At 43.8% G+C, this 24,361-nt stretch overlaps 1 protein-coding gene across 1 annotated transcript; it reads left to right on the plus strand.

The window, feature by feature from the left end:
- The first annotated feature begins 314 nt into the window (after positions 1-314).
- Positions 315-24,257, plus strand: abcf1 (ATP-binding cassette, sub-family F (GCN20), member 1). Its single transcript, XM_056297904.1, has 26 exons — positions 315-497; positions 1,036-1,085; positions 1,195-1,278; positions 1,612-1,729; positions 1,871-1,902; positions 1,995-2,084; positions 2,926-2,985; positions 3,551-3,646; positions 3,899-3,976; positions 4,057-4,152; positions 8,470-8,592; positions 9,374-9,474; positions 9,581-9,666; positions 9,780-9,919; positions 12,005-12,153; positions 18,064-18,147; positions 18,277-18,401; positions 19,645-19,757; positions 19,847-20,021; positions 20,608-20,682; positions 20,803-20,873; positions 20,953-20,985; positions 23,451-23,619; positions 23,706-23,770; positions 23,852-23,924; positions 24,083-24,257. The coding sequence occupies exons 1-26, from the start codon at positions 437-439 to the stop codon at positions 24,247-24,249; spliced, it is 2,514 nt and encodes an 837-aa protein (XP_056153879.1). The 5' UTR covers positions 315-436; the 3' UTR covers positions 24,250-24,257.
- Positions 24,258-24,361: the final 104 nt, after the last annotated feature.

Raw genomic sequence — 24,361 nt, forward strand, 5'->3', positions numbered from 1 at the left:
AAAATATTCGAATCCAGTTCACGAAAATGTGAAGACGCGTCATTGTTACGATATGTTATGACTGTTTCTAACTGACGTGTTTTTAACATCCTTTAAAATAAATGTTCACTCAGGTTTGGCTGCTTTGAATATTTATCCAAGAGACGCTGTGACCAACTTTGGCATTTGACTATATTACATATGAATATATTACATAGGTTGCGCGTAGTGAAAAGTGTGCCCCCACGCTGTATCATACCCCACCAGGGGTGGCGCTGTGTGAGTAATTGACGTAACCACGGTCTCTGGACTAGCCAATGAAAGGCGGCGTCACACCGCGTCGTCATCTAAGTGGGCCGCATGACATGTGTGCCGCTAGTGTAGCTTAAGCCGCGGTCTGTCAACAGAAAACAGTCATTCCTCCATAATAACGGTCGCAGTCGTCCAGAGCCACAACATGCCCAAGAAGCAGAAAGAAGAGCCGGAGTGGGAAGGGGACGAAGTCGCCCCAGCAGCGAGTAAGTCGAGTTAACGTTGACATGTTCAGAAATAAGGGCTGGAGCTCAGTCCGCACCGGGACGGGCGAAGCTATGCTAACAGCGGCTAACTTGACCGGTAACCGTTCGCAAGTTTAGCAAGAGATGTAATGAGCTGCTTAGACGCACCACATTGATCTTCTGAGCTAGCTGTATGTCACATGGACATACAGCTAGCTATACTTACGCCTCACAAAGAAGCACGTGTCTCGTTTTAATGAGTTGCTTCAACTAAACTAGCCACTAATGTGAAAGTGATGCAATGCCGTTGTATTTACTGAAATTCGTGCCTCGCAGATTGGCCTGTGCTCGACGGCGATGCCAGTGTGATAGCAGGTACTGTGGATAGCTGTGCTCTGTGACTGTGAGCCAACTGTGGTGGTCTTGGCGTTAGCCTTATTGTTCTGAGTGGTAGCCAGAGATGTGTGCCCATGCGGTTGAAGGTGCGAGCTAGCTAATATCTGTCATGGCTACAGTTCTGTTTCTCCCTGACTGAGAAAAAAACGTGCTGTTTCCTCAGCTGAAAAAACTGCGAAGAAAGGAAAGAAAGATAAAAGGAGTAAAAAGAGTGTGAGTATTTACTATCCCCCCATTTTTAAGAAGCATTTGGTTTATGCATAGGCTGTTTGCTTGTGTAGTATCCTGAAGCTCACATGCTCTCTGAATGTTTCCATCCCAGTTCTTTGAGGAACTTGCCACAGACAACAAATCTGAAAATGCAGATGAGGCACCCGTGGCACCGAAAGACACACAGGGGAGACAGGTAATCATCACTTCTGTGGTCATCCATCCATCCATTATCCAGACCGCTTATCCCACACAGGGTTGTGGGGATGCTGGAGCCTATCCCAGCAGTCATTGGGTGGCAAGTGGGGAGACACCCTGGACAGGCCGCCAGGCCATCACAGGGCTCACACACACACACACACACACACACACACACACACACACACACACACACACACACTTAGGAACAATTTAAAGTGTTTTTAGAAGTGTTATTAAATTTAACAAAAGTGTTATTAGAAGTTAGACATTAGAAGCGTCTACCAATGGAAACAATCTTAGCCATTAAAATTTTTCCTCTCAACCTCAGAAAAAGAAGAAAGACCGCCGGAAAGGGAAAGGTGGAGAAGGAGATGAGGATGATGAGGACAGTATGCAGAGGCTGAAAAAGTTGTCACTGCAAGGCAGTGATGAAGAGGAAGAGCCAGGTTATGTGACTTCCTTTGTGACCTCTTGGAATTGATTAGCTCACAGTTTGATGAGTGTGTTGCAGTCTCTTCTTTATTCATTCTTCATCTGTGATGAAGACTTTAATTAAATGCTATCTTCCCCGCTCCCCCCCCCCACAGTCATCCCAAGTAAAGCAGGCAAGAAAAACAAGGTTTGTTGTCATTGACTTTAATTGTAAAGGTGTTTCAAGTGTGCTTTGTGCCTCCTATGTGTTACATTTAATGAATCTTCATTTTTGCACAGGGTGGAAACATTTTTGCTGCTCTCAGTCAGGACCAGAGTGATGATGATGGAGAAAGTGATATGGATGAAGATGACATACCATTAAAACAGGTACAATCTTGTTGTTTTTATGTCTTATCAAAAATGGAAAACTTGTAAGACATTCACACTGATCAGCTAATATTCTATCTTTAATATCCCTCTGCCAGATTTACAGTGAGTGTATTTAATCCACGAAGGCAGTTTGGTTGCTTGCGTAGAACGTGGAAGTTATTCTGAGTCGTGGTCTTTTTAATGTTAAACAGGCTAATTTTTTGAAGAGTTGTTTATTGAAGCACGACAATTGCACTGATCCACCTTTTGTTCAGTTTGCCAAGATCCACAGTAAAATAACTTTGTAGCTTTCCTCTCTGACACCCAGGCTTAGCACATGTAAATCAAGAGAACAATAAAGTATTGTTTGCTTTGTTGAAGTACAACAGTAGCGCAAGTGCAGAATGTGCATCTTTCAGCTCGGGCTTTTGGTTTGTTAGCATATTTCCTGCTCTATCAAGTAAGTAATTTTACAGAGTGCTGTGGACACATTGCCCCAGGACATGTGTTTTAGTTATTTTTGTTAACTTTGATTCCATCATTTGTTAACATTTTCTTGCCGCAGTAGTTAACCGTTCCTTCAGTTGTCTCTGTGCATGTATAAACGCGACTTTTCACCTTACCTCTGTTAGGCTTTGTGTGAGTATGGGCTAGACTTGCAGGAAGATCAGCATGATTTGGGGCTTTGAGAAGATCCGAGAATATAGCCTTATAGTTTGATCAGACAGTTAAGATAGTAGTTTCTCTTTTAACTTCATTTGAAGCAACACGATCTGTCCTTATAAAGTGCTTCATAAAGTCATTAATACAAACACGATGGATGTGTGTCTGTGTGCCTGTCTGTTCGTCTTTAACACAGGAGACTGAGAGAGTTTCTAAGGGAGAGAAAAAAGATAAATCTAAGCCCAAGACAGTCAAGGTACGTGCTGGAAAGGGTTCCTTCTTGTACTGTTGTTACCTCCCTATCTGTCTAAGTCTGTTGCTCCTCTTCATTGCCCATAGAACATCAGAACATCATCTGGTAGGGGAAAGCAGCGTAGTGCATTTTCCCATCTTGGTATTGTTGTGGCTTTATTTCCCTCTTATGTCTTTTGCTTGATCACTGGCACCTTACATGTGAATGTAATACGTTATGGCTGTGAGTCTGTAAGAGCTCATAAATACAAGTCAAGTCACTTTTATTTGTATAGCCCAATGTCACAAATTACAAATGTGCCTCAGGAGGCTTTACAGCAACACAACATCCTGCCCTTAGACCCTCACATCGGATAAGGAACAACTCCCTAAAAGAAACTCTTTAACAGGGAGAAAAAGTAGGAAGAAACCTCAGGGAGAGCAACAGAGGAGGATCTCTCTCCCAAGACGCACAACGTGCAGTGATGTTGTGTTTACACAACTTACACAATACAGTATGAAGGAGGATAACAGAAACGATGCAACAACAACAAACTGCTGCTCACATGACTTTCTTCATGAAATCACAGGCTGCATCTGATGAGGAGGATGAGGTCGAGAAGAAGGATGAGGATGAAAAAAAAGTGGTAAAAAAAAACAAGAAGGCAACAGCTACCGAGTCCAAGGTGAGGCATGTGTCCTCGTGTGTAACCTTTTTGTGTCTTGTTTTGATGACAAAGCTCATTTTCTGTTTTGTTGTAGAGCTGAGCACGTTTTTTCACTGTGTGTACTTAGAATAGTGTTTATTGTGAACAACAAGTTCTGTTAAGACGCTGCATGTGTTCATGAGGAGTGATGTGCATCTGCGTATACCAGCAGTTCTCAGGGCAGCATTCTAACAGTAAACGTGATTTCCTTTTTTGTTTTCTGTATGAAAGGCAAAACCTGCAGGCCAGTCGTCCGGTGACGCTGAGGATAAGGACGAAGGCAATAGTGATGGAGACGACACCATGATGGTATGACTCTTTCCAAAAGCTGCCTACTAGTCTTGTATTTGTCAGTGTCAATTTTTACATATTCAGGTTTGGATTTTCAGTGTGCTGAGGATGTTCTAGCACAACAGTCCAAGAACCAGGATGATGACCCATTTGCTAACCTGAGCAAAAAGGAGAAGAAAAAGAAGAAAAAGCAGGTAATGATATAAACATGCTGCATTTATTAGGTTGTAACTACTTTATTACAAAGGAGGAAAAAAACCAACCAAAAATAGATCTCAGTAAATACGCATGAAAAATAAAATCCTACTTAAAACAAATTTACAAAGACTGCCCACCAAAAATCTATGGACACTGCCTTTTAGTTTAATTTTCAAAGTAATGTTTTAGTTACTGTTATTTTTCAATCAACCAATAAAAAAAAAAAGATGGCAGAAACGACAATGCCAAGAGTCTTATTAGCTGTATTCATTGTCAAACCCGTGGTGACTTTGACAATGAATACAGCTTTTAGTGTTCAGTCCAACAAGACCCACATTGATATCATGAGTCCAACAAGACTCACAGTGATATCATGAGTCCAGCAAGACCCACAGTGATATCATGAGTCCAGCTAGACCCACAGTGATATCATGAGTCCAACAAGACCCACAGTGATATCATGAGTCCAACAAAACCCACGGTGATATCATGAGTCCAACAAGACCCATAGTGATATCATGAGTCCAACAAGACCCACAGTGATATCATGAGTCCAACAAGACCCACAGTGATATCATGAGTCCAGCTAGACCCACAGTGATATCATGAGTCCAACAAGACTCACAGTGATATCATGAGTCCAACAAGACCCACAGTGACATTATGAGTCCAGCAAGACCCACAGTGATATCATGAGTCTAACAAGACCCACAGTGATATCATGAGTCCAACAAGACCCACAGTGATATCATGAGTCCAGCTAGACCCACAGTGATATCATGAGTCCAACAAGACTCACAGTGATATCATGAGTCCAACAAGACCCACAGTGATATCATGAGTCCAACAAGACCCACAGTGACATTATGAGTCCAGCAATACCCACAGTGATATCATGAGTCCAGTAAGACCCACAGTGATATCATGAGTCCAGCAAGACCCACAGTGATATCATGAGTCCAGCAAGACCCACAGTGATATCATGAGTCCGACAAGGCCCACAGTGATATCATGAGTCCGACAAGGCCCACAGTGATATCATGAGTCCAACAAGACCCACAGTGATATCATGAGTCCAACAAGACCCACAGTGATATCATGAGTCCAGCTAGACCCACAGTGATATGAGTCCAACAAGATTCACAGTGATATCATGAGTCCAACAAGACCCACAGTGACATTATGAGTCCAGCAATACCCACAGTGATATCATGAGTCCAACAAGACCCACAGTGATATCATGAGTCCAACAAGACCCACAGTGATATCATGAGTCCAGCTAGACCCACAGTGATATCATGAGTCCAACAAGACTCACAGTGATATCATGAGTCCAACAAGACCCACAGTGACATTATGAGTCCAGCAATACCCACAGTGATATCATGAGTCCAGTAAGACCCACAGTGATATCATGAGTCCAACAAGACCCACAGTGATATCATGAGTCCAGCAAGACCCACAGTGATATCATGAGTCCAGCAAGACCCACAGTGATATCATGAGTCCAACAAGACCCACAGTGATATCATGAGTCCAGCTAGACCCACAGTGATATCATGAGTCCAACAAGACTCACAGTGATATCATGAGTCCAACAACACCCACAGTGATATCATGAGTCCAACAACACCCACAGTGATATAATGAGTCCAGCAAGACTCACAGTGATATCATGAGTCCAACAAAACCCACAGTGATAACATGAGTCCAGCAAGACTCACAGTGATACCATGAGTCCAACAAGACCCACAGTGATACCATGAGTCCAACAAGACTCACAGTGATATCATGAGTCCAACAAGACCCACAGTGACATTATGAGTCCAACAAGACCCACAGTGATACCATGAGTCCAACAAGACTCACAGTGATATCATGAGTCCAACAAGACCCACAGTGACATTATGAGTCCAACAAGACTCACAGTGATACCATGAGTCCAACAAGACTCACAGTGATATCATGAGTCCAACAAGACCCACAGTGACATTATGAGTCCAGCAATACCCACAGTGATATCATGAGTCCAGTAAGACCCACAGTGATATCATGAGTCCAACAAGACTCACAGTGATATCATGAGTCCAGCAAGACCCACAGTGATATCATGAGTCCAACAAGACCCACAGTGATATCATGAGTCCAGCTAGACCCACAGTGATATCATGAGTCCAGCTAGACCCACAGTGATATCATGAGTCCAACAAGACCCACAGTGATATCATGAGTCCAGCTAGACCCACAGTGATATCATGAGTCCAACAAGACCCACAGTGATATCATGAGTCCAACAAGACCAACAGTGATATCATGAGTCCAGCTAGACCCACAGTGATATCATGAGTCCAACAAGACCCACAGTGATATCATGAGTCCAACAAGACCAACAGTGATATCATGAGGATGTGTCACTCACACAAAGGTGAGTCAGTTCCTCTGGACACAACGTTTATAGAGAGAAACGTTTCATCATCATCTAAGTGACCTCTTCAGTCTCAACTGACTGCAGGTATCCCACCCTTATAAACAATACTGTGACTGCAGGTATCCCACCCTTATAAACAATACTGTGACTGCAGGTATCCCACCCTTATAAACAATACTGTGACTGCAGGTATCCCACCCTTATAAACAATACTGTGACTGCAGGTATCTCACCCTTATAAACAATACAGTGGCATAACGACTCAAACAATGACCAGTGTCATGTGCAGATTACCATGACCATTAACTAGAGTTACAATGGCCATGTGTACTATTCACAGAGGATTGGGGAATAGTTGCAATCACAGCATTGTAAGGTGGTGACAGATGTACTCTTAGCCCCCCCTCAGTTCAGGGATGGTCGTTCCCTCTTCACATAGATGGCCTCTTTGACTCCCCGTTCAAACCAGTGTTCCTCCCTATCAAGGATGTGCACACCCTCATCCCTGAAAGAGTGGCCACTGGCCTGTACATGGTGTAGACTGTGTAGATGGTGTAGACTGTGGAGTCCTGGTCTGACGTGTTAGTTCTCCTGTGTTGTGCCATCCTTGTGGTCAGCGTCTGTTTAGTTTCCCCAATGTACAAGTCACGCAATCCTCCTGGCACTAAACAGCTCACCATATTGCTCTGTTTGTGCCGGGGGACCTGATCCTTGGGGTGTACCAATTTCTGGCACAGCATGTTTTGAGGTTTGAAAGCAACTGAGACGCGGTGTTTGGAAAATACAAAAAAAACCCAACATTTTTTTGCCCCCCCCCCTTTTCTCCCCAGTTGTACTTTTTCCAATTACCCCACTCTTCCAAGCCGTCCTGGTCTCTGCTCCACCCCCTCTGCTGATCCGGGGAGGGCTGCAGACTACCATATGCCTCCTCTGATACACGTGGAGTCACCAGCCGCTTCTTTTCACCTGACAGTGAGAAGTTTCACCACGGGGACGTAGCGCGTGGGAGAATTGCACTATTCCCCCCCCCCCCGAACAGGCACACCAACCGACCAGAGGAGGCGCTAGTGCAGCGACCAGGGCACATACCCACATCCGGCTTCCCACCTGCAGACACGACCAATTGTGTCTGTAGGGACATCCAGCCAAGCCAGAGGTAACATGGGGATTCGATCTGGCAATTCCCCCTGTTGGTAGGCAATGGAATAGACCGCTACACTACCCGGATACCCGAAATTTGCAGTGTCTTTTGTAAATTGATGATAATTGAATGATTTGATATGACTACGCATAATCAACACAGAATGAGAAGTCTACGAAAAATATCAAATCTGTGTAGCGGTCTAAGCATCGGCTTTGTGTTGATGCAGTTGCCCACTGGGGACCAGGATTCGCGCCCCGGTCTCATCAGATCCGACTATGGCTGGATTCGATGAAGCAGCAATAATTGGCAACGCTGTCTTCGGGAGGGGGGCTTAGTCGGTTTGTGTTCGTCACATGAATGCGTCTCTGGGTGCGTCGGAAAAAAGCAGTGGTTCGGCCTGGATTCGCCGCGAGGCATCTCCTTCGAGACTGCCGGCCGGAGAGATGCAGTTGGCGAACGCATGCCTTACGAGGGTGGTGTTTGAACTAGAATAGGGAGCGATTGGCCACTAAATTGGGAGAAAATCAGAAATAAATTTATAAAAAATAAATCTTTCCACTCTACACACTCAGTTGTCTGCCACTGAAACCAGCTTTGCTGGTCTTCAGAAACCACCACTGGAAATTTAGGGAAATACACATGACAAGGGTCTGCTGATCTTCCTTCAGCAGTGGATTTGAGTCTCTCGCTTGATTTATACTCTTTTTTTTTTCTTTTTTTTTTTTACGTATGTGATTACAGATGGAGTATGAAAGGCAGGTTGCCAGCGTGCGTGCTCAGAATGCGATCGAGGGTGACTTCTCCGTGTCCCAAGCAGAGATGTCCTCCAGACAGGCCATGCTGGAGAACGCCTCCGACATCAAGGTATTCCTTTTTTCAACCTGAATTATTTTTACTCTGTTTGAATCAATACAAAATGCTCAAACTAGTCCTCTTTTATTATCCCAGGGTTCAAACGTATTGTATACTTCCAGGGAGCCTGAGAGAAAGACAGGATTCTGGCTTCTTTTCCCTCCTGAAAGAGGGAAAAGAAGCCAGAATCCTGTCTTCTTTCCCCTCCTGAAAGAGCTTCCATAAGAAACAGAACATCCCGGCTGTGATGTGTATGAAAAGTGATTAAGCCCTAAGTTAGGATTTAGCGAGGTCTAAGTATTCCTGACAACAAGCTATGTTAGTATTATCGGTCATTCTTTTGTTTTTTAAAGATTGGCAAGTAAAGGTAATGGACTTTTTTTTGAAAAGTTGAAAACATCGTTTTGTATTTGTCGTTATCCTTCCACCAACATATCTGACAGGTTTATAGGCAAAACGTGTGGTCTAACTTCAAATTATTTTTTATTTCTGCATCCTGGTGCAGAACGTTTATGTTTTAAGAGATAGATTAATGATATTTTGCCCTGTGATGGCCTGGCAGCCTGTCCAGGGTGTCTGCCCGCCTGCTGCCCAATGACTGCTGGGATAGGCTTCAGCATCCCCACGACCCTGAGAGCAGGATAAGTGGTTCAGATAATGGATGGATGGATGGATGAATGATATTTCACAAATGGTCCATTGACTGTTCAGCTGCCCGTTTATACAATGCGAGACCCTAAAATATATATTTGTGTTTGTTGTCAAGCTAACATGTAGCATGTCTTTCCCTCAGCTGGAGAGGTTTAGCATTTCCGCTCACGGAAAAGAGCTCTTCGTCAACAGTGACCTTCTGATTGTGGCAGGGAGGAGATATGGTTTGGTTGGACCAAACGGGTAAGCCTCTCCTCCTGAACTCTCAGTCAATGTCATGCTTGATATTTACCCTGTCGTTTGTAATAAACTGTCTGACCCCACTACTTCCATGTTCTCCTGCAAACAGCAAAGGAAAGACCACATTACTGAAGCACATTGCAAACAGGGCTCTTAGTATCCCCCCCAACATCGATGTGCTGCTGTGTGAGCAAGGTAAGTAGTGCATCTACATGTGCCCGTCTGGGTTATTCTGTGCATCCCCCATCCTGATTTCCATCCCATGTTTTTCCTGTATTCACTCCCTTTTCTGTTATGTGGGTGGTTAGAGGTGGTGGCAGATGACACCCCAGCGGTCCAGGCGGTGCTGAAAGCAGACACTCGGCGTCTGAAGCTTCTGGAAGAGGAAAGGCAGCTGCAGGCCTTGCTGGAAAAAGGAGAGGACAGCGTAGCAGAGAGACTGGAGAAGGTAAGTTATGGAATGCAGCACTGATAAATTTAAGACTCCTGTGGAAAAAGTTTTTGATATTTAAATATGTTGTTTCCACAAGCTTCCTTCTAGAAAATTCCATGTATCCAGGTAGTGTTTTGGAGGAAGTAAGATAAGTAAAATAAGATGATAATAATAATGCATATCTTGACTACATGTCTTAAATAGCCATAGCTAGTAAATAGAAGACCTTGGGCAAGTCGACAAAATTAGAAGAAGATACTTTTATTGTCACTGTACATACATACTAAGTACTCGTGCAAAGTCTGTTTTTATTTCCGGTCCCGTTCCCACACTGGCCAATGAGCAAGACGTTTCAGCAGAATCCTCAGCCTCCACACTCGGCTCAACTCAACCTGCAGAGCTCACAGTATAGGTTTTACTGATGGTTTTAATCTGTTTTGGGGTCGTTCCTCCTTCTTCAGAACTGATAGAGTCCACCCCAACAGGCTGGGTGACCGAATGCTAGCGGTCAACTTAAGCAGCTGGAGGAAACCCAAGCAGATTGTACATACAGAAAGATGGGTGTACTTAATTACATTTCAGAGACACAATTTTCAGTTATCATGTCAAATATATCAAATATCCCATTCAGATCCTTCTGAAATCCTTTTTCTTGGCTCATGGTTGGCGTGAATGGTTTGATGGCTCAAAATCCCAGGAAAATGAGCCTGGGTACAGCACCGCAGTCTTACTCGTCTCTGGCACCGCATTTTCTCATAAGTTTATCTGTCTGAACAGATAAAATCACACAATTCTAGTGTTTGGATATTGGTCCATTTCAAAGTGAGCAATAGTTATTGTAATTGTGTTTACTGAATGCCATTTCAAAGTCAACGATCCAGCAGTAAACAGTGAATGAGTTTATTCTTCATTTTTTTCAAATTAATTGAAAAGGCATGACAGTTTTTATAGTGATATGGCATAAGCTTGCAAAAATATTTAAGACAGCTTTGCGACACTCCCTGTAGCCTAAACCATGCCCAATTTTACCTACAAAAAGAAAATTCCTCTGGTACATTGCTTTTAAAACTTTTGCATCTTATTAATGAAGTCTTTCAGTCTTTAGAGGTGAAGGGCACCATAGATATGGTGAATGCAATTGACCACAATGCCGTTTGCATTCAGTGCCATGCTATCTGCCTTAAGCCTCCTACAGACTGTGATTTGGGCCGTCTCAGATGAACGATGACTAAACGTGGCGATATCGTTGGTCGTGGCTCCAAAACGGTGGTCCTACTTCGCACTGTGAGACAGGTTCAAAGACGGCCATTATCATGGTCTTGTGACCGAAGACAACCTGGGACAAAAGTGTGACAGTGTCAGAAATGTAGGATGACCATCTCACAATGTGACTGCTGCTACAACCTACATCTACTAACCAACCAATAGAAATGCAGCACGACATGACGCACTGATCAACGCCACGCAGAATCTTTGCTGGCACTAAACACAAACAAACACACTGTCAGCATCTGTGACCCAAATGCCATGGATTCAACAAAACGAGCAACAAAACGAGCTGCAGCGACAATTGGAAGGACTCGATTCCTGCTTGGCGTCATGTTGCTCTACCAGTGGCGTAGATTGATGACGCGCTGATGCGGCATGCACGCTGATGATGTTTTTATGGACTTGCATCGTAGCCTGCGATTCAGTAGGTGTCATCATCGTACAGTCTACATACATCGCACTTGATGTCGTACCCAAGTTTATTAGATCCATATTGCACAGTGTGGCTTGCAAATATAGGATTGCTAAAATCACACAGTGTGTAGGAGGCTTTAAAGGATAATGTGTTATGTTTTGTTTTGTAGCCTGGGTTTTATTTTTGTTGTCGTTTCCATCATCTGTGACTTTTACCATTATCTGTGACTTCTTTCTTGTTCTTTGAGACCATTGGAAGAACAAGAAAGATGGACTGAATGGGTCATGGCAATATTGAATCACAGGTTATCATCGCCATACTCCCTTCCAGTCGTGTTGATTTCATCCTCTTCATATCTGTCTATCTGTCTATCCTACTTGAATACCGTTGTAGACTTTGCTCTTTTCTTGTCAAAGGTGTATGAAGAGTTGAGGGCCATTGGAGCGGCGGCTGCTGAGGCCAAAGCACGTCGAATTTTGGCTGGACTGTCTTTCACCCCGGAGATGCAGAATAGACCCACTAAGAAGTTCTCAGGAGGTTGGAGAATGAGAGTCTCCCTTGCAAGGTAAACTACAACATCATCAGCATTAGATGAAGTCATTTTGTTGGATTGGACTGTCTCCACATTTGTGCTATTACTGTATGTTGTGCTGTGCTGAAGAATGATTGCTGATTTTACATATTTAGGGGATTTTTTTAAAGGGATTTTGAATTTTGATCTTTGGGGTAGGTGGGGGCATTTTTCATTTCATCTAATGATGAGGTTACAGACAAGGAAGAGGGTGTGCAGAAATGCTGGTAACACTGCAAACACTAATTGAAAAGCTGTCCAACACAGATAATGAGGCAATGCTGATTTTCATTGATTATTCAAAGGCATTTGATTCAGTAAGCCACGCACAGCTCTTTAACATCATGCTGGAAATGGGTTTCCCTAGACACCTCATTGTGCTATTATTGGCCAGACAGCAGTGGTGAGATGGAATGGTGAGATCACAGAAGCTTTTCCAATAGAGAAGGGTGTACATCAAGGTTGCATTGTATCACCACGCTTATTCACACTATACACAGAACAAGTGATGCGTGAGGCAGATATAGATGAATATGGAGTGAGCATAGGTGGTTATAAGATAAGCAATCTTAGATTTGTAGATAACACAGTACTAGCAGCTGATGATCCAACCTGATGATCCGGATGATCCAAACAAAATATTGAGTCGAGTAAATGAGGCAGGGAAAAGGAGGTTGCTCAGTTTGAATGTGAAAAAGACAAAGTGCATGAAAGTGGGTGAATCGGATATTGCAATCTCAGTAGATGGACAAGATGTAGAACACCTAGAGAGCTTCAAATACTTGGGTTCAGTTAAGAAAAATGACGGTGATGTACAGATGACATAAAAATCAGAATTACCCTAGCAAAGAAAAGAATGATGGCGATGGTACCAATTTGGAAAGATAGGAGAATAAGAAAAGAAGTGAAAGTCAGTCTACTTAAAACATTCTTCTGGCCAGTGTTGTCATATGGAGCCGAAAGTTGGACATTGAAGAAAGCAATGGTAAACAGGATTGAGGCTGCAGAGATGTGGCTTTATCATGGGATGCTTCGAATAAGTTGGACAGAGAAATGAACGAATGCGAGCGTCCTTAATGAATTAGGAACAAAAAGAGGACTAATGGCACATATCAAGCTATCATTCTTTGAGCATACCTGTCATCCAGGTGGAAGTAAATTAACGAAGACAGCAATTTTGGGAACTACACCAACAAAGCGCAAGAGAGGCCGACCAAAAAGGCAGTATCATGATGACGTCAAAGAATGGCTTAGTCTGAAAATATCTGAGGCAACAAGATCAGCTCAGGACAGAAAGAACTGGAGGAGACTGGTTTGGCAAGCATGTCATCCTGATGATGCTGGCAACCCTCACTAACGAGGAGGCCTTGAAGAAGGGGGCATTTCAGAAAGTTTAACATTTTATAAATAATATACTGTAGCACCTTAAACTGTATAAGGCTATCTGATGTTAATAGATGCTTGTGGTTTGCTGATAGCAGACCGAGATTGCAACTCCTACAGAACCCAGTTTCTGTCTGGGTTGGTCCCATAGCCTTGTCTACAAGGCAGTCGTTTGTTTTGTTATTTAACCCATAACTGGAGTAACCTTGACTCAATTACCAGGACATGTCCACATTCAAGTGGGCCATGGTAATTGGTCTCCGGAGGGTTACTCCTCTGGAGGTTTTCTGTCGGGGTTTGCCCCGCCCTTAGCTTTTTGTTAAATAGCTTATCCCACAAGGCAGCAGGGGGCCGGTTACTTCCTAGGGCGCTGGTGACTCGCCCATAGCCAGAGCCCCATTAGTGATAACAGTCTGAACCACGAGAAGGTGGGGTTGACTTCCCTGGGAGAGGTTTATGTTGCGCTAGACGTGTGTTTTTGACACACGCCACACCAGACCAGCTCAGACCAAGACTTCTGCTCGACTGCGGTCGAAGGATGATGATGATGATGCTAGTAGTTGTTGTATGTACACTCTTTTGTGCGTCCATATATTGCTGCTCCGTCAGCGCAACCCTTAAATCCTCCTGCAATGATAACTGCAACTATAGTCAAATATGAGGCCAGAGACAGATATGCAGTAAGTGTGGGGTGAGGCTCCTCTGGCTAAGACATCAAATGTGAGTAAGTATCTGGCATGTTGGTAAAGTTCAGGGTTTTGGCCTTGATACAACTCTGAACTTGTTGAGATGTAAAAAAATAAATAAATTATATATATATATATATATATATATATATATATATATATATATATAACAATGAAGTACTTTGTTGTTCAAAAGAAGGGCAGAGCCCATCTGTAAAAAGATCTGTAATAGTCTAATACAGTTAACATGCTGTAAGCAGAGCAGTTTGTCTGACAGGGAATGATAAAACATATGAGAATCAAAAAGTGAACCACGTTGACATCCACAATATTTTCTGATGTGTACTACATACTGTTTTCATGGCTGTGGACAGGCAGTGATATGTTTGTTAAATGCAGCTTTAACAAATGCAACGATAAGTTTGACAGTAACAGTGAATCAAAAGACTCCTGTAATGTGAAAGGATTGCTTACAACTGATCACATTACAGCTGATCCTTTCACATTACAACTGATCCTTTCACATTACAACTGATCCCTTCACATTAGAACTGATCGTCCCTTCACATTACAACTGATCCTTTCACATTACAACTGATCCCTTCACATTACAACTGATCATCCCTTCACATTACAACTGATCCCTTTACATTACAACTGATCCCTTCACACTACGACTGATCCCTTCACATTACAACTGATCCCTTCACATTAGAACTGATCATCCCTTCACATTACAACTGATCATCCCTTCACATCACAACTGATCCTTTCACATTACAGCTGATCTTTTCACATTACAACTGATCCCTTCACATTACAACTGATCCCTTCACGTTACAACTGATCATCCCTTCACATTACAGTTGATCCTTTCACATTACAACTGATCCTTTCACATTACAACTTATCCCTTCACATTACAACTGATCATCCCTTCACATTACAATTGATCCTTTCACATTACAACTGATCCCTTCACATTACAACTGATCCTCTCACACTACAATTGATCCCTTCACACTACGACTGATCCCTTCACATTACAACTGATCATCCCTTCACATTACAACTGATCATCCCTTCACATTACAGCTGATCATCCCTTCACATCACAACTGATCCTTTCACATTACAACTGATCCTTTCACATTACAACTGATCCCTTCACATTACAACTGATCCTTTCACGTTACAACTGATCCTTTCACGTTACAACTGATCCCTTCACATTACAACTGATCATCCCTTCACATTACAGTTGATCCTTTCACATTACAACTGATCCTTTCAAATTACAACTGATCCTTTCACATTACAACTTATCCCTTCACATTACAACTGATCATCCCTTCACATTACAATTGATCCTTTCACATTACAGCTGATCCTCTTACATTACAACTGATCCCTTCACACTACGACTGATCCCTTCACATTACAAGTGATCATCCCTTCACATTACAACTGATCATCCCTTCACATTACAGCTGATCATCCCTTCACATCACAACTGATCCTTTCACATTACAACTGATCCTTTCACATTACAACTGATCCCTTCACATTACAACTGATCCTTTCACGTTACAACTGATCCTTTCACGTTACAACTGATCCCTTCACATTACAACTGATCATCCCTTCACATTACAGTTGATCCTTTCACATTACAACTGATCCTTTCAAATTACAACTGATCCTCTCACATTACAACTGATCCCTTCACACTACGACTGATCCCTTCACATCACAACTGATCCTTTCACATTACAACTGATCCCTTCCTTTCACGTTACGACTGATCCTTTCACATTACAACTGATCATCCCTTCACATTACAGTTGATCCTTTCACATTACAACTGATCCTTTCAAATTACAAATTACAACTGATCCCTTCACATTACAACTGATCATCCCTTCACATTACAACTGATCATCCCTTCACATTACAATTGATCCTTTCACATTACAACCGATCCCTTCACATTACAACTGATCCCTTCACATTACAGGAGTCTTTTGATTCACTGTTACTGTCAAAAATACTGTTTAATGCATCTTTAAAATGTGACTCTTGATGCACAGCCTTAAGATCCAGAGGGTCCAGGGGCAAAACCTGTCCTGTACTAATGTCATCTCATTAAAGAACCACTGGGATGTCACTCCTACCTAAAGCCACCGTGGGAGGTGGTCAGCATAAATACCCAGTTGAGATATTAATGCAATACATATGTTAGTATGTCTGTTATGAAACTAACTGACACCAGAATTAACATTTTTACAACTTTAATACTATTTTTCAAACAATTTAAAATGGCCGTTGTCCAACGTCTGTAAATACTGCAGCGCCTCGATGGTAGTCATGGTGCATCTGTAACGGCGTCTGTAACCAGACATGTTGGACATAATCAAACATCAAGTTCAGACTATTTGTCTGCATACTGACATGACGCACACCATCACGTGCAAATTATGAGACGGTCATGTTGACCGCTCATGGTCGTTTTAGGTAGATCTCATCTTTTTGTGCAATTGATCTAAAACTCTAAAACGGGCGGCACGGTGGTCCAGTGGTTGGCACGGTGGTCCAGTGGTTAGCGCGGTCGCCTCACAGCAAGAAGGTCCTGGGTTCGAGCCCCAGGATAGTCCCACCTTGGGGTTCGTCCTGGGTCGTCCTCTGTGTGGAGTTTGCATGTTCTCCCTGTGTCTGCGTGGGTTTCCTCCGGGGGGGCTCCAGTTTCTTCCCAGTCCAAAGACATGTAGGTCAGGTGACTCACCCGTAGTAAATTGTCCCTAGGTATGAATGTGTGTGTGTGTGTGTGTGTGTGTGTGTGTGTGTGTGTGTGTGTGTGTGTGTGTGTGTGTGTGTGTGTGTGTGTGTGTGTGTGTGTGTGTGTGTGTGTTTGGGCCCCTATGATGGCCTGGCGGCCTGTCCAGAGTGTCTCCCCGCCTGCCGCCCAATGACTGCTGGGATAGGCTCCTGCGATCCTGAGAGCAGGATGAGCAGTTCAGATAATGGATGGATGGATGGATCTAAAACAAATTTTAATGCAAATATATGCAATTTTAGGTGCATCCAGGGAGCAGCTGTACCCCCCCCCCCCACAAAGTTATTAAACTTTGAAAGTCCAAAACATGACCGTTTTGGATGTTGTAGTGTTAAGTCAAAGCATAGGATAAGCTTTGCAAGATCTGAAGCCAATTCATAGTGAATAATGTGTTGTCATGACAGTGATTGTTGGTGTTATAATTTTGTTATAAACTTTGCATAGGTCCTGAATCCTGAGCAAAAATCCAGATTATAACCTGAGTAAATGCAGTATCCAGCTGAACCAGTACAGTCCAATGGTGTCCACTGAAAGATGCCAACAAATTTCAAACATTCTCCTCTGGGATGTTTGTGTCAACTGACTGTTGAAGCCGGTTGACACCAGCGTGATGCACAAAAACAGATTTCATGTTTAAGATAGTTGCACCCTTTACTACGTAGCGCTGGTTAATTGCATGAGTTAAAAAAAACTACCCGCGAGCACACGAGACAGGCAGCGGTCCCCCTGCAGGGAGAGTTCAGAGACACAACCCGAAGCTGTTTCTCTGCTCCAGACCTTACCTCACACCTAACAGTAAAGCAGCCCTGCTCACACGAGTCTTCAAACTAGCATCACTGCTGTAGGGAGGCCTAAAAGATGGCAGTGTCGGTCCATTCCAACAAATATTTTTTTACTTTATTTTTTTTTTCATTCTCAGCCAACCACAAGAGCTGATAAAGTTGAACCTGTTCTTGAGTCATCTGGTTTATTGTTATTTTCTGCACCTGTTTGCATCCTTAGAGCTCTGTTCATGGAGCCCACCCTGCTGATGCTGGATGAGCCCACCAACCACCTGGACCTGAACGCCGTCATCTGGCTCAACAAGTAAAGTGCAGCTGTTAACTCTGGCATCTTCCTTTTGAAACATATCACTTTCTGTATGAATTATAAAGATGTACTCATGGTATGGTTGTTGTTTATTTTAATTCTGCATCTGTATTCTTTTTCTGAAAGTTACCTTCAAGGTTGGAAGAAGACTCTCCTCATTGTTTCCCATGACCAGAGTTTCCTTGATGACGTCTGTACGGACATCATCCACTTGGACAACCAGAAGCTCTACTACTACAGGGGCAACTACTGTACGTATCTGTTTACAACCTGTAACACTAGAACAACCGGGATTTCACTCCTACCTAAAACGACCATGGGTGGTCAAAATGACGGCCTTGGTGGTTCTAGTGTTAAATCTGCTGTACAGACTTTGGGTATTTGATGTTTCTGAGACCACAGCATTGGCTGAAAGTTGATAATGAGTGGCACATCACGTCAGGATTTCCTGAATACTTTTCCAGCTCAAGCACCAGCACTACATTACTCTTGACCAAAGTGCAAAACTTACAGACAGGCTCGTCTACAATCCGGGGTGGGATGTTCCTGAATCTCACGATTCGATTTCGATTCTTGGGGTCATGACTCGATTCAGAATCGATTTTTTTTTTTCCCCAAAAGGATTTCTAATTCAAAATGGATTCTAGATTTGGTACTTAGGGGTGCTAATTTCAGGATCTACTCCAGTCCGCTGTGCACTAAGAAAGGCAGTGTGGCAAATTATGGCATGAAGGCAGACTAGAGTGTTTATAAGATTATGTAGTTTTTATATCTGAAGACGTTTTATCAGTTGATGCAATAATGTGAACACACAAAGGCAAACCCAACCTTTCTCAGTAAAAACCCACGTGATGGTGTGTCGTACTTTGGCTCAACTGTCTGCATCATAAATCTAAAACCTTCATTGTGGACTATGCTGTAGGGGCACAGGTCTTTTGAAGTGAAACAGGCGATGGAGCCAGTTATTTGAATGCCTGCTCAGAATTGGCTGGGAGTTTGGTAAAGTGGAGCAGTGTGCATTGGTTGTGTGTTAATGTTGCAGGAGGTCATTGTTCCACTTCTTTCAACTCTGGCTGATGGTGTATGATGTGAGACCTAACATGTGTAGTGTTCCCCAAATACTTCACTTTCCTTTTGCGAATCCTGCATATTGATTGAGTCATGTCAAGCTCCTTCTGCTACTGAGGCAAGCACTATGTTTTACTTTTCATTTACTGATAAAAAGTCTGGCGGCATGGTGCTGCAGTGGTTAGCACAGTTGCCTCACAGCAAGAAGGTCCTGGGTTCGAGCCCCAGGGTAGTCAAGCCTTGGGGGTCATCTCAGGCCGTTCTCTGTGTGGAGTTTGCATGTTCTCCCATGTCTGCATGGGCTTCCTCCGCGTGCTCTGGTTTCCTCCCACAGTTCAAAGACATGTAGGTCAGGCGGTAACTGTCTAAGCTGTGTGGTGGCAGGATACATGTGATGCAGTGATGTCCTGTCTTTGCTTTCCTCAGTGACCTTCAAGAAAATGTATGTGCAGAAACAGAAGGAGCTGCAGAAACAGTATGACAAGCAGGAGAAGAAGCTCAAGGACCTGAAGGCTGGTGGCAAGTCAACCAAACAGGCTGTGAGTATGGCTTTTCCCCATGGCAGTCTGTCCTCTAGTGGTGTGTTCCTGTCCTGCACTGCTCACGCCACGTCGCATGTTCCCCTCAGGAGAAGCAGACCAAGGAGGCACTGACTAGAAAGCAGCAGAAAGGCAAGAAAAAAGGAGGAGCGGAGGAGGAGAGCCAAGAGAGCACAGAGCTACTGAAGAGGCCCAAAGAGTACACTGTTAAGTTCACCTTCCCCAACCCACCTCCACTCTCTCCACCCATCTTGGGATTACACAGTGAGTATGAGATTTCTCCCTCCTTATGGTTTACGTTCCAATACATTTCACTGTGCTGTAGTACAGGGCTCTATTTAAATGGTCATCTTGTGGGGCATCCGGGTGGCGTGGTGGTCTATTCTGTTGCCTACCAACATGGGGATCGCCGGTTCGAATTCCCTTGTTACCTCCAGCTTGGTCGGGCGTCCCTACAGACACAATTGTCCGTGTCTGCGGGTGGGAAGCCGGATGTGGGTATGTGTCCTGGTCACTGCACTAGCGCCTCCTCTGGTTGGTCAGGGCGCCTGTTTGGGGGGGAGGGGGAACTGGGGGGGATAGCGTGATCCTCCCATGCGCTACGTCCCCCTGGTGAAACTCCTCACTGTCAGGTGAAAGAAGCGGCTGGTGACTCCACATGTATCGGAGGAGGCATGTGGTAGTCTGCAGCCTCCCCGGATCAGCAGAGGGGGAGGAGCAGAGACCGGGACGGCTCGGAAGAGTGGGGTGATTGGCCGGATACAGTTGGGGAGGAAAAAGAGGGAAAAACCCAAAAATAAATAAATGGTCATCTTGTAAGCCTACTGTATTGTGATTGTCCATATTACAGGTGTTGTCTTTGGTTACGAGGGTCAGAAGCCCTTGTTCAAGAATGTGGACTTTGGAATTGACATGGAGTCCAGGAGTACGTATACAGCTTTGATTTGACAAGGATTTTATGCTGCAGTGTATAAGTATTTGATTTACTTGCTGTATAACACATATCACCCCCTTTTCATTCTGACATGTACGTTTCCCTTCCTAGTTTGCATAGTTGGGCCTAATGGTGTGGGGAAGAGTACACTACTGCTGCTGCTCACTGGGAAATTAAATCCAGTAAGTGTTCTAGGAATACAGACTCTGTTCTGTCAAGGTGGGTTGACCTGTGTTTTAACTGAGTATTTCTAACTTTCAGACCAAAGGTGAAATGCGGAAGAATCATCGACTGGTCAGTAACTTTTCCTGTACTATGTTTTATGTGGTATGTTTATGTAGTATGTTTTATGTGTGTTCTATGTAGTATGTTTATGTAGTTTTATCTAGTATATTTTATCTAGCATTGTTTTTGTAGTATGTTTTATGTAGTATGTTTATGTAGTATGTTTTATGTACAAACCCCAATTCCCATGAAGTTGGGACGTTGTGTAAAACGTGAATAAAAACAGAATACAGTGATTTGCAAATCCTTTTCCACCTATATTCAATTGAATACACTACAAAGACAAGATATTTAATGTTTAAACTGATCATCTTTATTGTTTTTTTGCAAATATTCACTCATTTTGAATTTGATGCCTGCAACACGTTCCAGAGAAGCTGGGACAGGGGCAACAAAAGACTGGGAAAGTTGAGGAATGCTCAAAAAACACCTGTCTGGAACATTCCTCAGGTGAACAGGTTAACTGGGAACAGGGGAGTGTCATGATTAGGTATAAAAGGAGCATCCCCGAGAGGCTCAGTCGTTCACCAGCAAGGATGGGGCGAGGTTCACCACTTTGTGAACAACTGCGTGAACAAATAGTCCAACAGTTTAAGAACAACGTTTCTCAACGTACAACTGCAAGGAATTTAGGTATTTCATCATCTCCAGTCCATAATATCATCACAAGATTCAGAGGATCCGGAGAAATCTCTGCACGTAAGAGGCAAGGCCCAAAACCAACACTGAATGCCCGTGACCTTCAACCCCTCAGGCGGCACTGCATTAAAAACCGACATCATTGTGTAAAGGATATGACCACGTGGGCTCAGGGGCACTTGGGAAAACCATCATCAGTTAACACAGTTGGTCGCTACATCTACAAGTGCAAGTTAAAACTCTACCATGCAAAGCCAAAGCCAGATATCAACACCATCCAGAAACACCACCGGCTTCTCTGGGCCGAGCTCATCTGAGATGGACTGACGCAAAGTGGACAAGTGTGCTGTGGTCTGACGAGTCCACATTTCACATTGTTTTTGGACATCGTGGACGTCGTGTCCTCCGGGCTAAAGAGGAAAAGGACCATCCAGATTGTTATCAGCACAAAGTCCAAAAGCCAGCATCTGTGATGGTATGGGGGGTGTTAGGGCCCATGGCATCATGGGTAACTTGCACATCTGTGAAGGCACCATTAATGCTGGAAGGTACATACAGGTTTTGGAGCAACATGTGCTGCCATCCAAGCGACGTCTTTTTCAGGGAGGTCCCTGCTTATTTCAGCAAGACAATGCCAAGCCACATTCTGCACGTGTTACACCAGCGGGGCTTCGTAGTAAAAGAGTGCAGGTACTGGACTGGCCTGCCTGCAGTCCAGACCTGTCTCCCATTGAACATGTGTGGCGCATTATGAAGCACAACATATGACAACGGAGACCCCGGACTGTTGAGCAACTGAAGTCGTACATCAAGCAAGGATGGGAAAGAATTCCACCTACAAAGCTTCAACAAGTAGTGTCCTCAGTTCCCAAACGCTTATTGGGTGTTGTTAAAAGGAAAGGTGGTGTAACACAGTGGTGAACATGCCCCTGTCCCAGCTTCTTTGGAACGTGTTGCAGGCATCACATTCAAAATGGGTGAATATTTGCAAAAAAACAAAGTTTATCAGTGTGAACATTAAATATCTTGTCTTTGTAGTGTATTCAATTGAATATGGGTCGAAAAGGATTTGCAAATCATTGTATTGTTTTTATTTACATTTTACACAACTTCATTGGAATTGGGGTTTGCATTATGTTTTATCTAGTATGTTTAATGTGTTTTATGTAGCATCTTTATCTAGGATGTTTTATGTAGTATGTTTACATCTAAAACAGAAGCTGTTAGTGTGCTTACTCTACAGCTGCATCTGAACTGCCCCACACAATAGTAATTGGTAATATAATTTCATCCTTTGCATGAGTAACCACTCAAGATCTTAATATTGTTACATGGTGGGGCGTGTGGGCAGCGTAGCGGTCTATTCTGTTGCCTACCAACACGGGGATCGCCGGTTCGAATCTTGGTCGGGTGTCTCTACAGACACAATTGGCCGTGTCTGTGGGTGGGAAACCGGATGTGGGTATGTGTTCTGGTTGCTGCACTAGCGCCTCTCTGGTCAGTCGGGGCGCCTGTTCGGGGGGTAGGGGGAACTGGGGGGGATAGTGTGATCCGCCCATGCACTACATCCCCCTGGTGAAACTCCTCACTGTCAGGTGAAAAGAAGCGGCTGGTGACTCCACATGTATCAGAGGAAACATGTGGTAGTCTGCAGCCCTCCCCGGGTCAGCAGAGGGGGTGGAGCAGCAACCGGGACAGCTTGGAAAATAGGGTAATTGGCCAAGTACAGTTGGGGAGAAAGTGGGGGGGGGGGAATTCAAAATAAAAAAACATTGTTACATGGCAAAATGTTTATCAGCTTGACAGTCGTTGCGGTTACCGGGTGTTTTTTGCAGAAAGTGGGCTTCTTCAACCAGCAGTACGCTGACCAGCTGAACATGGAGGAGGCAGCCACAGAATATCTGATGAGGAACTTCAACTTGCCCTACCAGGACAGCAGGAAGTGCCTGGGTCGATTTGGTCTGGAGAGCCACGCACATACAATTCAGATATCCAAACTATCCGGTACGAGTGATGAATAGACAAATATAACTTCTGGCTCTTAAATTGTATCATGGGATTTTTTTTTCATAAACTTGTTCCTTCCATAGGAGGTCAGAAGGCGCGAGTCGTGTTTGCTGAGCTTGCCTGTCGGCAACCTGACGTCCTTATCTTGGTGAGTGCCGACTGTCCTTTTCTTCCTACATAAAGTGGTTCTTGAATGAAATAAGTGACCTTGTATCTTCAATCCTACCAGGATGAACCCACTAACAATTTGGACATTGAGTCGATTGACGCCCTATCGGAGGCCATTAATGAGTACAAAGGAGGTGCGTACAGTTACACAGCAAGACATGCTGTTTACCCCGCGAGCTGTATAGAGCTTCACCAAGCCAAATTCTTTAAACGACTTTCTTATATCACACAACTATGGATGGTGCAGCTGGGGTAGATGTTTGTTTGGTGATGGATCTGCCCTTCTCTGCAGCTGTGATCATCGTGAGTCACGACGCCAGACTCATCACCGAGACTCAGTGCCAGCTGTGGGTAGTGGAGGACTGCACAGTCAACCAAATTGATGGAGACTTCGAGGACTACAAACGGGAAGTGTTGGAAGCACTGGGGGAGACTCTAGTGAACAAAGTCAAGGAATAACTGGAGCCACATCATCTGGTCGCTGGGGGGGCGTGTGTTTTCTTGGATTTTATGCTACCATACTCCAGCTGGTTATGTTGGCATGTTCTAACAAAGCTGTTTGGATAAAGTG

The sequence above is a fragment of the Lampris incognitus genome, chromosome 18, assembly GCF_029633865.1.
Source record: "Lampris incognitus isolate fLamInc1 chromosome 18, fLamInc1.hap2, whole genome shotgun sequence".
Taxonomy (NCBI): domain Eukaryota; kingdom Metazoa; phylum Chordata; class Actinopteri; order Lampriformes; family Lampridae; genus Lampris; species Lampris incognitus.

Coding starts and splice junctions, on each gene's coding strand:
- abcf1 (XM_056297904.1), top strand. CDS start 437: ATGCCCAAGAAGCAGAAAGAAGAGCCGGAGTGGGAAGGGGACGAAGTC. Junction 9,920..12,004: donor TAGCAGAGAGACTGGAGAAG/GTAAGTTATGGA, acceptor TTCTTGTCAAAG/GTGTATGAAGAGTTGAGGGC. Junction 23,771..23,851: donor AACCTGACGTCCTTATCTTG/GTGAGTGCCGAC, acceptor CAATCCTACCAG/GATGAACCCACTAACAATTT.